This window comes from Anguilla anguilla, chromosome 3 (assembly GCF_013347855.1).
Source record: "Anguilla anguilla isolate fAngAng1 chromosome 3, fAngAng1.pri, whole genome shotgun sequence".
Classification (NCBI taxonomy): Eukaryota; Metazoa; Chordata; class Actinopteri; order Anguilliformes; family Anguillidae; genus Anguilla; species Anguilla anguilla.
This window is the reverse complement of record NC_049203.1, coordinates 68654018-68670782: the sequence shown is the minus strand read 5'-3', so window position 1 is coordinate 68670782 and position 16765 is coordinate 68654018. Positions and strand designations below refer to the sequence as shown.

The 16765-nt window shown below is 54.7% G+C and overlaps 1 protein-coding gene across 1 annotated transcript in view; it reads left to right on the top strand.

The window, feature by feature from the left end:
* The window catches only part of plcl1 (phospholipase C like 1), a 56168-nt gene that overhangs the window by 37195 nt on the left and 2208 nt on the right, over nt 1-16765 (top strand). Inside the window, exons 2-6 of the mRNA XM_035410164.1 lie at nt 4257-4889; nt 7127-8791; nt 11390-11752; nt 13214-13417; nt 15351-15426. Of these exons, the coding sequence (XP_035266055.1) occupies nt 4257-4889; nt 7127-8791; nt 11390-11752; nt 13214-13417; nt 15351-15426 (2941 nt within the window). The remainder of the gene's footprint in view (nt 1-4256; nt 4890-7126; nt 8792-11389; nt 11753-13213; nt 13418-15350; nt 15427-16765) is intronic.

The following is a 16765-nucleotide window of genomic DNA, read 5'->3' as shown; positions in this document are numbered from 1 at the left end:
ATTACATTACATTACAGGCATTACATTACATTACATTACAGGCATTACATTACATTACATTACAGGCATTACATTACATTACAGGCATTACATTACAGGCATTACAGGCATTACATTAAAGGCATTACATTACATTACAGGCATTACATTACATTACATTACAGGCATTACATTACATTACATTACAGGCATTACATTACATTACATTACATTACATTACATTACATTACAGGCATTACATTACATTACAGGCATTACATTACAGGCATTACAGGCATTACATTAAAGGCATTACATTACATTACATTACAGGCATTACAGGCATTACATTACATTACAGGCATTACAGGCATTACATTACATTACATTACATTACATTACAGGCATTACATTACATTACATTACATTACATTACAGGCATTACATTACATTACATTACAGGCATTACATTACATTACATTACATTACATTACAGGCATTACATTACATTACATTACATTACATTACATTACAGGCATTACATTACATTACATTACATTACAGGCATTACATTACATTACAGGCATTCACCATTACATTACATTACAGGCATTACATTACATTACATTACAGGCATTACATTACATTACATTACATTACAGGCATTACATTACATTACAGGCATTCACCATTACATTACATTACAGGCATTACATTACATTACATTACATTACATTACAGGCATTACATTACAGGCATTACATTACAGGCATTACATTACATTACATTACAGGCATTACATTACAGGCATTACATTACATTACATTACAGGCATTACATTACATTACAGGCATTAGCAGACGCTCTTATCCGCGACTTACACAACTTTATACACAGCATTTTTACATTGTATCCATTTATACAGCTGGATATATACTGAAGCAATTTCGGTTAAGTACCTTTGCTCAAGGGTACAACGGCAGTGTCCTACCCGGGAATCGAACCTGCGACCTTTCGGTTACAAGCCCAGTTCCTTACCCACTGTGCTACACTCCGTTCAATGCCATCCCATCCTTTAAAACGCCCCCCTTTTTATGGCAAGTGAAGCGAAAGCCGAGCCGCTTCGCCAGCTCCTTGCTGCAGACTCGATTTGAAAGAGCAGATTTTCGGGAGTGGGAGGAGCCGCCTGTCGCCGGAGAGGTGATGCTGTCGCGAGTCTCGCCTCCTCCGCCCCCCCGTTCTCACGTCTCATTGGGGCGCAGGCCGGGCGTGGGGTGGGTAGAGCTCTGCGCGGGTCGTTTAGGGCCAGCACCATCCTCGGGCCACACAGGTCAGGTCTGAAATGTTTTCTTTATTAAAAAAAGGACATTTGAATTGTGCAGTATCCACAGGGGTGTGAAAAGCTTTTTCGTTATGCTATTGGTATTATGCTGGCTCCCCTGGTCCACAATCACCCATACCCCACACACCCCCCCACCTTGGTCTGTGATTGCATCCACCCCCCCCCCCCCCCCACCCCCCCCCCCCCCGGCTCTGAGCGTGGGATTGAGGCTGGTGGCCTGGCTTTGTTGCCGCCGACAACCATGTGTCACAGCCGCAGAACGCAGTCTCTGGAAACGCACGACAGGAAGGACCTGGGCTCTCCTTCCAGCGCGCGGCTTGTATTATTGATTAGACTCCGCCATGTCGGGTTACCCCTCTATACTGTACTTACCGTCCGCTCAGCCGCTCCTCCTGCGCTCCCTCTCTCTCTCTCTCGCTCTCTCTGTCTGTCTGTCTCTCTCTCTCTCTCTCTCTCTCTCTCTGTCTCTCTCTCTCTCTCTGTCTCTCTCTCTCTCTCTCTCTCTCTCTCTCTCTCTCTCTCTCACTCTCTCTCTCTCTCTCTCTCGCTCTCTCTCTCTCTCTCTCTCTCTCTCTCTCTCTCTCTCTCTCTCTCTCTCTCTCTCTCTCTCTCTCTCTCTCTCTCTCTCTCTCTCTCTCTCTCCTGGCTTGGTGATTACAGGGTGCCAGGCTGAACAGGGGCCTCAGACTCGAACCCTGGAGAGCCTCTGTGTCTGCTGCTGCTGGTTTATGGTGTGTGTCCCTGCCACTTAAGCGCTTGATTCAAGTCACTGATTGGCTGGAGAGTCCGCACGCCTTGCTTCCAAGGCCTGAACTGGCTGCTGATTAAATGGAAATGATAAAACCCAGCAGAGACCGGGGCGCTCCAGGATTCGCAGCTCACAGCTGCTCTGTGGGAAAGGCACATCAGAGCAATGACATCATCACAGGGTGCCGAGGGACTAGGTTCTTAATGTCAGTTTGCAGGCCGAGAAAAGATGTTTAGAAGTATCGTCATCGGTTTTTATGTCTGCCAACTGCACTCCCACCCTGATGCTCTTGTCCATGCAGCGAGTAACTCCTTTGACACTGATTCGAGTTTTACACGTCCACATTGTGAGCAACTCCTTTAACTCTGATTCAAGTTTTACACGTCCACATTGTGAGCAACTCCTTTAACTCTGATTCAAGTTTTACACGTCCACATTGTGAGCGACTCCTTTGACTCTGATTCGAGTTTTACACGTCCACATTGTGAGCGACTCCTTTGACTCTGATTCGAGTTTTACACGTCCACATTGTGAGCGACTCCTTTGACTCTGATTCAAGTTTTACACGTCCACATTGTGAGCGACTCCTTTGACTCTGATTCGAGTTTTACACGTCCACATTGTGAGCGACTCCTTTGACACTGATTCGAGTTTTACACGTCCACATTGTGAGCGACTCCTTTGACTCTGACTTGAGTTTGACTCTCATTCTCTTCGCTGTTGCAGCAATCGACTCTGGATCATGAGCCCGTTTCAGTCGCGTAGGGATTCAGTCACGTAGGGCAGGATTTATGACCCGACCCGACCCGACCGCCTTCTGAGATTAGGGTCAGGGCGAAGCGTCAGGATCACCTAAACATCTCCCAAAATGTCCTAACCCTAACCGTTTCCCCGGTTTCGGGACCCCCCGCAACGTTCTCACAACGTTTCCACGACCCACTGGCAACGTGTCAAAACTTTACGCGAAAAAAACTACGGGCTGCAATAAACGGGCCAGTGACACAGGAAGCTGCTGAAAACACTCGAGGTCGCCGTGATGAAGATGAGGGTGGCGAAGAAGGCGGAATAATTGCAGCCCGGTCAACGGAGGAAATGTCAGCTCCCTGTTATTAGGAAACTCTGTTCATCCGCACTGACATTTCCTCTGCAGAGCCAAATTATACTCATTCCTGCTCAGCTGGCTGAGGCTCAGATGTGGGGGGGGTCGGGGGGGGGGGCTGGTTTGGTTTGCAGTGGAATTTGAATGGTGGTGGGGGTTGGGGGGGGGGTGGTGGATGGTAGGAAAAGAAGAACAAAACAAAAAAAGGAAATAATTAAAATACAATAAAACTCCAGAACGGATTTTCAATCACTGGTCTTGAAGAGAAAGCGCTTTTCGTTTCACGCGCAGGATTTGATTGACAGGCGAGAGCTGTCACTCGTGCTGCGCAGCTTGTGCTGTAGTTATTATTATTCTGGTAATCGTCGTCTTCGCTGCAAAGGGTTTCCTGTCAATGCAGACGACAGTATATCACGTCCAATACCAACACTGTGTGCTTGTACTGTGTCTTTATTCCACAGGCTAGAGACCAAAGGATTTACAGCCAGTTACTAAATACCATGACTGTATTTCAGATTATTTAAATTTGTCCATTTACTTTTGCTTCCCTAAAATGGCGGACTGTGGATGGGTGGCCTGACATGCATATAAACACCCTCAAATGAGAGCAGACAGTCTGCATTTTAACTGCATATTAATTGCTTCATGTCATATCTGATTGGCACTGCACTCTGTATGTATGTATGTATATAAATTGATGTACATAATTTGTGCGTGTAAGTCGCACGGCCTTAAAGATGATTGCAGTTTGTTTACGGCACTTTGTCCCTCCCTTCCTTTTCCTGTTGTCCTAAACCTCCCCTTACACTACACCCCCCCTGCCCCTGCCTCTCCCCCTCCCCTACACCCCCCCTGCCCCTGCCCCTCTCCCTCCCCTACACCCCCCCGCCCCTGCCCCTCCACCTTCCCTACAATCCCCCCACCCCTCTCCCACCGCTACACCCCCCCTCGCCCCTCCTCTGCCCTAACCACACACCCCCCTACCCCTCCTGTCCCTGCCCCTCCCCCTCCCCTACACCCCCCCTCCCGTCCCCTGCCCTAACCACACACCCCCCTACCCCACCGCCCCCCTCCCCCCCCCCCTGCAGGACCCGTCGGCGCAGAAGCCGGCGGGCGGGCGTAAGAAGACGGTGTCGTTCAGCAGCATGCCGTCGGAGCGGAAGGTGAGCAGCGCGGCGGACTGCCTGGCCTTCATGCAGGGCGGCTGCGAGCTGCGCAAGGTGCGGCCCAACGCGCGGCTGTACTGCCGCTTCTACACGCTGGACGCCGAGCACGCCTGCCTGCGCTGGGAGCCGTCCAAGAAGGACGCCGAGCGCGCCCGCCTGGACATCTCCGCCATCCGCGAGGTGCGCGCCGGCAAGAGCACCGACACCTTCCGGCACCACGGCCCCGCCGAGCACCTGGCCGAGGAGGCCGCCTTCTCCGTCATCCACGGCGACGGGTACGAGTCGCTGGACCTGGTGGCGCTGTCCGCCGACGTGGCCAACATCTGGGTGACGGGGCTGCGCTTCCTGCTGTCGCACCCGGCGGCGCTGGGCGGGGTCGGCGTGGGCGGCGGCGGCGAGGGGTCGGAGGAGGGCGGCGCCGCCGGCGTCCGGATGCGAGCCGACTGGCTGGCCGCCGAGTTCGCCAAGGGCGACGAGGACGGCTACGGCATCGTGCCCGAGGACGTCGCCGTGGAAACCATCTGCAGGCTGTGCCCGAGGATGAAGGAGGCCAAGGTGGGGAAGGGGATACCTTGCACCTTGGGCGGGAACAGGAGTCACACTGTTAGGGAAGGGGATACCTTGCACCTCGGGCGGGAACAGGAGTCACACTGTTAGGGAAGGGGATACCTTGCACCTCGGGCAGGGGCAGGAGTCACACTGTTAGGGAAGGGGATACCTTGCACCTCGGGCAGGGGCAGGAGTCACACTGTTAGGGAAGGGGATACCTTGCGCCTCGGGCGGGAACAGGAGTCACACTGTTAGGGAAGGGGATACCTTGCGCCTCGGGCGGGAACAGGAGTCACACTGTTAGGGAAGGGGATACCTTGCGCCTCAGGCAGGAACAGGAGTCACACTGTTAGGGAAGGGGATACCTTGCGCCTCGGGCAAGAACAGGAGTCACACTGTTAGGGAAGGGGATACCTTGCGCCTCGGGCAAGAACAGGAGTCACACTGTTAGGGAAGGAGATACCTTGCACCTCGGGCGGGAACAGGAGTCATACTGTTAGGGCAACAGGTGCAAAATAAACTGCAGGGGGTGATTTAATATCTTAATTTAACACTGTCCTTTAAGGATCTCCACTAATCCTGTCATAAACTGTACTCATAAAAGCAAACTGACCTTTCGCTGCGTTTTCATGTGGGTGCGATAGGAATTATTCTTCGTTCTATAAGAAGGAAATTGCAGGGCTGAAGTGTTACTTCGTTATTATTATATTATGTAAAAATTGTTATATATTGCGAGCGATTATAATTAGAGTCGCCCACGGTGTGGAGAGTACCTCAGCGTTAGCGATCTTGGCGAGGGTAACAGGCAACGTTTTGGCAGCCTTGGGCCCAGATGAGCCTCCCTCTCTCCCTCTCCCTCCCTCTCTCCCTCTCTCTGCTGTGAGCTGGAGGGACTGGGGTGTAAAATCGGAGTGACAGCGCTGCTCTTTGAGTTGGGGAAGCAGGGGTGGTGTGGTGCAGATGCCAGAGAGACAGCTGGAGGTGGAGAGGCTGGGCAGGAAGAGCAGTACAGCTGAGGCTACAACGGGGGGGGGGGGATCTGACACTCTCACATCCAAATCTTCCCGTCCTCCCTCCTCACCCATCCTCTCCTCTTGCTCACAGCTTTTCTCTTCTCCTTCCCTCTTATTTCCTCATCTCTCGGTTCTGCCGTTCCCCTCCCCCACTCTCATTACATACATTATCCCCTTCCCTCTCCTTCTGCGGTATTTACTATCCCCTTCCCTCTCCTGCAACATCCACTATCCCCTTCCCTCTCCTTCTGCGGCATTTACTATCCCCTTCCCTCTCCTTCTGCGGCATTTACTATCCCCTTCCCTCTCCTTCTGCGGCATTTACTATCCCCTTCCCTCTCCTGCAACATCCACGCAACATCCACTATCCCCTTCCCTCTCCTTCTGCGGCATTTACTATCCCCTTCCCTCTCCTGCGGCATTTACTATCCCCTTCCCTCTCCTTCTGCGGCATTTACTATCCCCTTCCCTCTCCTTCTGCGGCATTTACTATCCCCTTCCCTCTCCTGCAACATCCACGCAACATCCACTATCCCCTTCCCTCTCCTTCTGCGGCATTTACTATCCCCTTCCCTCTCCTGCAACATCCACTATCCCCTTCCCTCTCCTTCTGCAGCATTTACTATCCCCTTCCCTCTCCTGCAACATCCACTATCCCCTTCCCTCTCCTGCAACATCCACTATCCCCTTCCCTCTCCTTCTGCAGCATTTACTATCCCCTTCCCTCTCTTGCAACATCCACTATCCCCTTCCCTCTCCTTCTGCGGCATTTACTATCCCCTTCCCTCTCCTGCAACATCCACTATCCCCTTCCCTCTCCTGAAACATCCACTATCCCCTTCCATTTCCTCCTGACATATCCCCATCCCACTCATTTTCCACTGTCCTCACTTTCTGCAATATCCACTATTAACTTCCATCTCTCTCTTACATCCAGTACTTCCCCCATTTTTCTCTGTCACATTTTTTTAGTATTAGTGCAGTATTAATCTTCATTTAACCAGGAAGTCTCATTGAGATCCAGGATCTCTTTTTCGAGAGAGACCTGACTAAGGTAGCAGGTAACACTGTGTCAATATAAAACAACATGATATTTAACATTTAAAAAAAGACATTAATCACAAAAGAAATTTGGGTACCGTATCTTCTTCACACAATTTACACATCCTCTGTCCACTCTGTGATATCCCCTTCCCTCTCTCTCTCTCTGTTCCCGCTCCCGCCCTCCAGGTGCGTCTCCGGTTCAAGGAGATCCAGCGCAGCAAGGAGAAGCTGACGTCCCACGTGACGCTGGAGGAGTTCCAGGAGGCGTACTGCGAGCTGTGCACCCGCCCCGACGTCTACTTCCTGCTGGTGCAGCTGTCCAAGGACCGGGAGTGCCTGGACGCGCAGGACCTGCGGCTGTTCCTGGAGACGGAGCAGGGCCTGTCGCAGGCCACGGCCGAGGGCTGCCTGGACGTGGTGCGGCGGTTCGAGCCCTCGGACGCGGGCCGCGAGCGCGGCCTGCTGGGCCTGGACGGCTTCGCCCGCTACCTGCAGTCGGCCGAGTGCCAGCTGTTCGACCCCGAGCACCAGCGCGTGTGCCAGGACATGAGCCTGCCCCTCCCGCACTACTACGTCAGCGCCTCGTACCGGTCCTACCTGCTGGAGGACCAGGTGCACGGGCGCGCCGACCTGGGGGGGCTGACGCGGGCCCTGCAGGGGGGGTGCCGCTGCCTGGAGCTGGGGGTGACCGACGGGCCGGACGGGGAGCCCCTGCTGGGGGTGGAGCACAGCCCCGGCCCGCAGCTCCACCACCACCACCACCACCACCACCCGCCCCCCGTCACCCTGCGCAGCGCCCTGGAGGTCATCAACAAGTACGCCTTCCTGACCTCGGAGTACCCGCTGCTGCTGTACCTGTGCCAGCACTGCAGCCCCCCCCAGCAGGTCACGCTGGCCCAGCACCTGCGCAAGGCCTTCGGGCCCCGCCTGTACGTCCCCGAGCCCCCGCACAGGGCCCGCCCGTGCGCCCCCCCGCCCCCCAGCCCCGAGCAGCTCAAGGGCCGGGTGCTGCTGGTGGGCAAGAAGCTCCCCCCGGAGGAGGAGGGGTCGGAGGGGGAGGTGTCCGAGGACGAGGAGGAGATCGGCGGGGGCGGGCCCCTGGCGGGCCGGCGCATGACCATCCCCGGGGAGGAGGAGCTGGGCGTGGTCCTGGTGGTGCCGCCGCCCCCCCAGCCCCGCAGGCTCCGCCTCCGCCGCGAACTCTCCGCCCTGGTGGGCGTGGCCAGAACCGGCAGCCGCCTCTTCTACGCGCAGCGGTCCCCGCAGCCGCAGGGCTCCCCGCCCGGGACCCCCGGCAGCCCCGCCCCCCAGGACCCGCCCTTCTGGACGCTGTGCTCGCTCGGCGAGGGCGAGGCGGGCCGGCTGGCCAACGAGGCGCCGGAGGAGCTGGTGGGCTTCACCAAGCGCACGCTGACCCGGGTGCGGCCCAGCTCCGTGCGGCTGGACTCCAGCAACCCCAACCCGCAGGGCTGCTGGCGCGGCGGCTGCCAGCTGGTGGCGCTCAACCAGCAGACGGCGGGCGCGATGCTGGACCTGCACCGGGCGCGCTTCGCGCAGAACGGCGGCTGCGGCTACGTGCTGCGCCCGGCCGTGATGCGCGAGGAGGTGTCCTACTTCAGCGCCCGCACCCAGGGCTGCGTGCCCGGCGTGCCCGCCCAGACGCTGCGGGTGAAGGTCATCGGTGCCCACGGGCTCCCGAAACCGCAGGGCTCCGGGTCCAAGGGCGAGGTCATCGACCCGTACGTGGTGCTGGAGCTGCACGGCGTGCCCGCCGACTGCGCCGAGCAGCGCACGCGCACCGCCGCGCAGAACCAGGACGACCCGCTCTTCGACGAGACCTTCGAGTTCCAGGTGAGCTCACCTGACCGGCCGCGCCCCCCGCTCCTTCTGCAGTTAGGGGACTGAGGAAGCAGGAGCTGCAGCTCCACACCTGACCTCCATCTGAGCATCTTTACAGTTATTTACTGTATTTACCATCCCTTTACATTTAATATGAAATATACTGCAATATACATACTGCAATATATTGCAATATATGTGGACTTTTTGGAAAATGTAATGACACATTTTTCATGAAATATATTGCAATATCTGAAAGTGGCAACATGTTGTACCATATACAGTTGCAAGTTTCAATAAGCATTGGAATATATTTGTAACATATTTTATGTTAACAGTGTATGTTCACTATGTTCAGTTGCTGTATGGGATACTCACTTAAATGTGAGGTTGCCATGCCATACATGGCCTGTTTTGGTGGAGGGGGGTTCCACAAAAGCGCCGGGCACTCGAACCCGCGGGGGCGTCCCTGAAAACGAGCCCCACGTCACACGGGACAGGGGTGTAACCGGAGAGGGGCCGGGCGGGGTGCGCTGGGCCGGGCGGGGTGCGCTGGGTCGGGTTGTGAGCCGGGCGGGGTGCGCTGGGTCGGGTTTCTCCCGCGCGTGGTGGGGCCCGGTGATCACCGCGTGGCGGAGCGGGGGAAGGAAGTAGAGCGGAACATGCTGGCGCCCGCGCTTTCCAGCAAAAACAAACACAAAAACCGCACAAACACACCGTACAAACAAACAAACAGCGCGGCTGACCTCTGCGTGACCTTGCGCTCGCTGGCGCGCGCGGCGGGAAGGGACGAGCGGCGGGTCGAACGCGGGTCGGCCTGCGAGCGCCGGGCGCTAATGGCGGCTTCATTCAGTGAGACGCCGACCCTGCCGCACATAAAACCCGCCGTCTCCTCTCTGATGCACTAAAGCGCCGTTACCCAGTCAGTCATTCGGCCCCAAAAAGGTTAACGAGAGAATTTATTTTTAACCGCCAACGTTGGCGGAATGGCTGGGAGAGCGGCAGCGGGCTCCTCCGCATCGCGCTCCAGCGTTAGCGGTCGTGTGGGGGCGTGGAGCGTGTTCTCTCTCTCTCTCTCTCTCTCTCTCTCTCTCTCTCTCTCGCTCTCGCGCGGCTCCCAGACACGCAGACGCTCACGTACGCGTCTCTGACTGACTGACTGACGGACGGACGGACACCGTCTGAATGCCCAAGTTTGCAGATGCAGCCGCACTCTTTGATTTCTCCCCCCATTAGTAGGACTGAGTGGCTCGTTCCGCCAGTTATGCCTTTAGGGTTCAATGGGGCGGACTGTACCATGCGCATTACTGCGGGGGGTGTTGTCTGATGCTAGTGGCGGCCGTGAGCCTCCCGCTCCTGGGAGATGCTTTTTAAAGCCGCATGCTGACGGATTTCCCTCCCAGCTGGAGAACGCCTCAGGTGGATGCACCAATTATAACTCACAGTAGGGGGGAAACCCCGCCTCAGGTGGATGCACCAATTATAACTCACAGGAGGGGGGGAGACCTTGCTGAGCTCTGGCCCAACCCCCTGGACTGAGCGCTCACTCTCATTGGTCCCCGGTGGGGCTGTGACAGGCAGGCGCCCCCCTCTCCCCTCTCCCCTCCACCTTCCCACAATCCCCAGTGTTTATTCCATGCTGCTGACATGGCCTTTTCACCCAACGTGTTTTGTCACAGCAGAACCCAAACTCGTGTGTGTGTGTATATGTGTGCGTGCGTGTGTGTGCACGTGTGTGTGTGTGTGGGTGTGTGTATGTGTGTATGTGTGCGTGTAAACGTGTGTGTGTGTATGTGTGCGTGTAAACGTGTGTGTGTGTGTGTGTTGGGTAAAAGGTTACTCTCAGTGTGAGCATGCTCAGTGCGTATTCTCCCGCTGGTTCCCTTGTTAGAGCCTGTGAACGCGTTCTGCTCTGAGCACCATGCATGTGCTCGCTGACCTGCATCAGCTTTAGCGTTAGCGTTAGCATCAGTCTTAGCTAGCTCCCACCTCCCCTGCGTGGGTGTAGCTGTTCCGCATCACTGGCGTGCATGCTATTTGTGTTTGCTGCCTTTCCTGTGTGTGTGTGCGTGTGTGTGTGTGTGTCTGTGAGTGTGTGCTCATGCATGGCTGTATTATTTTATACGAGTAGACGTATATTGGATTTGAAAAAAAGGGTGGGTGGGCATTACAAATATAACACTGGGCTGTTTGTTTGTTTATATACAGCCTGGGGAATGAGCAAAACCTAAGCAAATGTTTTTAGGAATTTAGAAATGCTGCCTTGATGGATTTTTTCAGGCCCCAAAAGGAGGAATGATTGTGTCTGAGTGTGTGTGTGTGTGTGTGTGTGTCTGAGTGTGTGTGTGTGTGTGTGTGTGTCTGAGTGTGTGTGTGTGTGTGTGTGTGTCTGAGTGTGCGTGTGTGTGTGTGCGTGTGTGTGTGTGTCTGAGTGTGTGTGTGTGTGTGTGCGTGTGTGTGTGTGTCTGAGTGTGCGTGTCTTTATGTGTGTGTGTGTGTCTTTATGTGTGTGTGTGTGTGTGTTTGTGTGTGTGTCTGAGTGTGCGTGTGTGCGTACGTGCGTCTGTGTGTGTAGAGCTGACCCCGCCCCTCCCTCCTCTCCCCTCTCAGGTGAACATGCCGGAGCTGGCCCTGCTGCGCTTCGTGGTATTGGACGATGACTACATCGGGGACGATTTCATTGGCCAGTACAGTGTGGCGTTCGAGTGCCTGCAGCCCGGCTACCGCAACGTGCCGCTGCTGGACGCCTCCGGCGAGCCCCTCCCCCACGCCAGCCTGTTCGTCCACGTGGCCGTCACCAACCGCCGGGGCGGGGGCAAGGCGCACCGGCGGGGGCTGTCCGTCAGGAGGGGGGCGCGGCGGGGGCGGGAGTACGTCACCCTGCGCAACACGGGCGTCAGGGCGCTGGACGACACCTTCCGCCCCGCGGGGGCGCCGCTCCGGGAGGCCGCCGACCTGCGGGAGGACGCGCAGGTCAGAGGGGTCAAGGGTCAAGGGGGTCAAGGGTCAATCTGGGCTTCTGAACTTCCAGCTCCACCTTACTGCCACATACACTACACTGTACAACACAGTATACCATGCAGTATACCGTAGGAGTTCCCTACACTGTACATTTCACAACCATAGAGTGTATACTACACTATTGAGTACACTACAGTAGAGAGCATACTAGGCAGTGTACTACAGTATGCAGCAGAGTGCACTATTAAGTACACTACGGTACAGAGTGTACTACACTATGCAGTACACTACAATATGCAGCACAAATCATTTACCTGGCCTTTTTTTTACATGGCTTCAGTCAGGGGTGGGCAGTTCCAGTCCTAGAGGGCTGGTGTGTGAGTGTGTGGGTTTTGGTTTCCACTAAACTAAGTTTAGTGCCCTGGCTAAACGAGCTGACTGGCTGTGCGCACCAACACTGGTTCACTCCTAGAACTCGTATCACAGTCAGTTAAATATAAACACCGTCAGAACCGTCTCAGATCCGCTCAGCTTATCTCTGTGCTTCGTAGTGCGCATTAATGCATCCGAGAGGCTCAGCTGCTCATACACGGACACACACACACACACGCGCGCACGCACACATGCACAGGCACACACACGCGCGCACGCGCATTCACACACACACATACGTGCGCACGCACACATGCACAGGCACGTACACACACACATGCACACACACACACATTTCCAAAATTGTATTTTTTGTTTCATATTTTGTTTTTTGCGACTGGCACTCCCTCCTATAGAGATTTGAGGTCAACTGTCTTGTTCTCACCCTCTCTCTTTCACTCCCCCTCTCCCTCTCTCTCCCTCGCTCTCTCACTCCCCCCCTCCCTCTCTCTCGCTCTCTCTCTCTCTCTCCACCTGGGTCTTCCTCTGCCCAGCTCATTATTGTGACTGTCTCCATGACAGTCAGTAACATAATAGCCTTCACAGCCGAGTCTCACTGACCCAATACATGCAGCTCCCAAACTGATTGCTCACATTCTTTCTCACACACGCACACATGCGCACACACACACATGCACGCACTTGCACACACATACATGCACACATACACACACTCACACATGCATGCACGCATGCGCACGCAGACACACACACACACACACACAGTTTGTGACTGCCACCCCAGTGAGGGACAGGTTGGGCTCCCCAATTGTCAGTCTCAGCTCTCTCGCGTGGAGAACAGCTGCAGCTGCTGCTGCTGGGAATGTTTGTGTAATAAACCCATAGAGATGGCAATCAACGTGTCATTTCCTGTTTGTAGAGGAGTCTTAGAGTATTTCCTGTCTTCGAATATATTGCCTAGTGTCTTATATATGTTACTGGGGCTTCTCAGTTTGTAAAACGATGTGTGTGTGTGTGTGTGTGTGCGTGTGTTGGAGGTGTTGTTATGACCTGTGTGTGATGCATGTCTCCTCCCCGCAGAATGCCACGGTACATTTCAAAGAGCAGTGTGGGCTCCCCCCGGTGGCCAAGCTGAAGCAGTGCATCCAGAGCCTGACCACTCGGCTGCAGACTCCCGAGGGGCCGCTGGGGGCCAGCCTGGCCATGAGGGAGGGGTACCCCTGTCTGGAGCCGCTGGGCCCCCTGCCCGACGGCACCCGCAAGCTGCTCAGCGCCTACGACACGGTAAACGCCCCCCCCTCCTGTCCTGGCTTCCCATTGGCTGTCGCGGCTGCCAGTCACGCTCAGGGGGTAACGCGGGTTCCCTGCACTGAACTCCTAACCCCGGTGCTTTTAATGAACACCCTGCAGCAGCGCCGGCTCCCTCACTCATCCCAGCGCCGCGGCCGACCCACAAACACTCCACCGTCTGACTGCTGCACAGGCCTGAGGATCCTCAGAGTGCAGTACACACACACACACACGCGCACGTGCACACACAGATAGTACACACACACACACACACTTTCTCCGTCTCTCTGTCTCTTGGCAGCTCTCTCGTTTCTGCTCTTTCACGTGAGAGCGGAACATGGCGAGGGCGGTGAGTGTAGTAATGGATGCCGTGAGGGGTGATGTTCAGAGAGCTGCTTTCAGCGCAATAAACGGCGATAAGCCCTCGCATGGATGCACACACACACACACACACGCACACACACACACGTACCACACGCACACACACACCTACACACACACTCACACATACCATACACACCACACACATACCATACACACACACACACATACATACACACACACACACTCACACATACCATACACACACACACACATACATACACATACACACTCACAAACACCACACACACACGTACCACACGCAGACACACTCACACACACACACACACACACCACATGCACACACAAACACACACACACACACACACACACTCTCATTCAGTGTCTGTAGCTTCCCGGGCGCTGGGTCTCTGTAGCTTCCCGGACGCTGGGACTCTCCGGCCTGTGTTGGGCCCGGGCTCGGCCGTCCTGCGGCAGGGTTATAAATATCCCGGCTCTGGGAACAGCGGGGCGGACCCGGGTACGAAACGCTGCCCCTCCGGACCGGACTGGGAACGGCCGGTCCCCGGAATGCCTTTTCCAGCCGGAACGTTCTGGAAGCGCTGGAATGCGGAGCTGAATGTGCCCCGACCCCACCCAAAAACACTCTGAGCCCACCCAAACACACTCTGACCCCACCCAAAAACACAGAGCCCACCCAAACACACTCTGAGCCCACCCAAACACACTCTGAGCCCATCCAAACACACTCTGACCCCACCCAAAAACACTCTGAGCCCACCCAAAAGGCCAGACCCCACCCAAACACACTCTGAGCCCACCCAAACACACTCTGAGCCCACCCAAAAACACTCTGAGCCCACCCAAACACACTCTGACCCCACCCAAAAACACTCTGACCCCACCCAAAAACACCCAAAAACACTCTGAGCCCACCCAAAAACACTCTGAGCCCACCCAAAAACACTCTGACCCCACCCAAAAACACTCTGAGCCCACCCAAACACACTCTGAGCCCACCCAAAAACACTCTGAGCCCACCCAAAAACACCCTGAGCCCACCCAAAAACACTCTGACCCCACCCAAAAACACTCTGACCCCACCCAAAAGGCCCGACCCCTGGTTCTGACTGTGTGTGGTTCTGACAGTGACTGTGTGTGAGTGTGTGTGGTTCTGACAGTGTGTGTGTGTGTGGTTCTGATAGTAAGTGTGTGTGGTTCTGACAGTGTGTGTGTGTGTGGTTCTGATAGTAAGTGTGTGTGGTTCTGACAGTGTGTGTGTGGTTCTGACTGTGTGTGTGTGTGTGTGTGAGTGTATGTGTGGTTCTGATAGTATGTGTGTGAGTGTGGTTCTGACAATGTGTGTGTGTGTGTGAGTGTGGTTCTGATAGTGTGTGAGTGTGTGTGTGGTTCTGACAGTGTGTGAGTGTGTGTGTGGTTCTGACAGTGTGTGAGTGTGTGTGTGTGTGGTTCTGACAGTGTGTGAGTGTGTGTGTGTGTGGTTCTGACAGTGTGTGAGTGTGTGTGTGTGTGGTTCTGACAGTGTGTGTGTGTGGCTCTGACTGTGTGTGTTTGTTTCTCTCAGATGATCTCGGCTCACAGGCAGCTGGTAGAGAACGCTGACAGTGTGCAGGAGAAGATCGCCCAGGTGCAGAGAGAAGGTGAGCTGAGGGGGGGGGGGGGGGGGGGGGGGGTAACAATGCAGAACACTGATGATAAAGAGTCAGTGAGGATGAGGAAGGAGTGAGACACATGGCGGTTTGAGGAAGATGGGGGTGGGGGTGTTGTTGACGGGTTCACCCTGTTCCCAACTCAAGCACTGACCCTGGGTCAGTGTCCTCCCTCTCTTACGTAGCCTTCCCTATGAGGCACGTCAAACTGCTTCATAGCAATGGAGAAATCCAGAATTAATCCAAATGATTCGCGCAGGCATCCGTGCTTCACGCGTGTGATTTCCCAGGAGGACTGTGCTTGTGGTGGCCGAGCGTCGCCCCCTAGTGGTGTGCCAGCGGCATGCACGCGCTGTGCTCGGATTATGGGTGTGATGTTAGAATGGGCTTTAGAGCTCAGCCTGGGGAAAACGAATCCAGCACACACAGAGAAAAATCCCACCAGACACTCAACACATCGGCTGGACTGATCCGAGATGGCCCGTCGCTGTGTGAGGAAGGGGGAAATAGAGAGAGAGACGAGGGAAAAGAGAAAGAGAGGGAGACACAAGGCAGAGAAATGAAAGGAGGGAGAGAAGGAGACCTTTTGACTTTTAAAAGCGGCTTTCTCTGTCATCTTGCTGTCACACAGAGCTGTCATAAAGTTTACCTGTATCAAAAAAAACCAAATCAACCACAAGAAAGAAATAAACAAAAATAAGAAAAAAGATAGAGAGGGAAGGGAGGGAACAGATGGAGAGAGTTGAGAAGGGAACGGGTGGAAGGAGGGAGATAAGGAGACACTCAGAGAATAGACTGACAGGGAGAGAGAAAGAGGAGAGAGAGAGAGAAAGAACACTTGACAGAGAGAGATAACAATGGCTAAGATGGACGTGCTCCAGGCTTGGGGACATACTGTATCTAGCAGCCAGAGTCTTTGGTCTTTCAAACATTATTCAGATTTGTGCTCTTGTGCCCAAGCGGTATTTTTAGGTCTATAGTTAGGCCTGCTTGGTTTCAGAGCCCAAACGCTCTTGAAAGACACTTTCAAAGTAAAATACCCTGAAATTTTTAGCCCCAGTTCCAGATGATAGACCCAGATTCCTGGTAAAATAAGTATTGGGATGCAGGTGTGTTTGGCCATTTCGGTTATCGGGCATCTTTATGGATCTCGCAGGACCGGACTGCTGGGTGGCTCACTCAGGTAAAGCGCTGATTGCGGTGAGTGAGTGAGTGAGCACCGTGGTCTCGGACTGAATCAGCCCGTGCCAGAGCCGAAATGAGGCCGGCAGCCCTGCAGGGGCGACGCACGATTGGCCTTGCGTGTTTCAGAGGAGAACCGCGAGTCGTC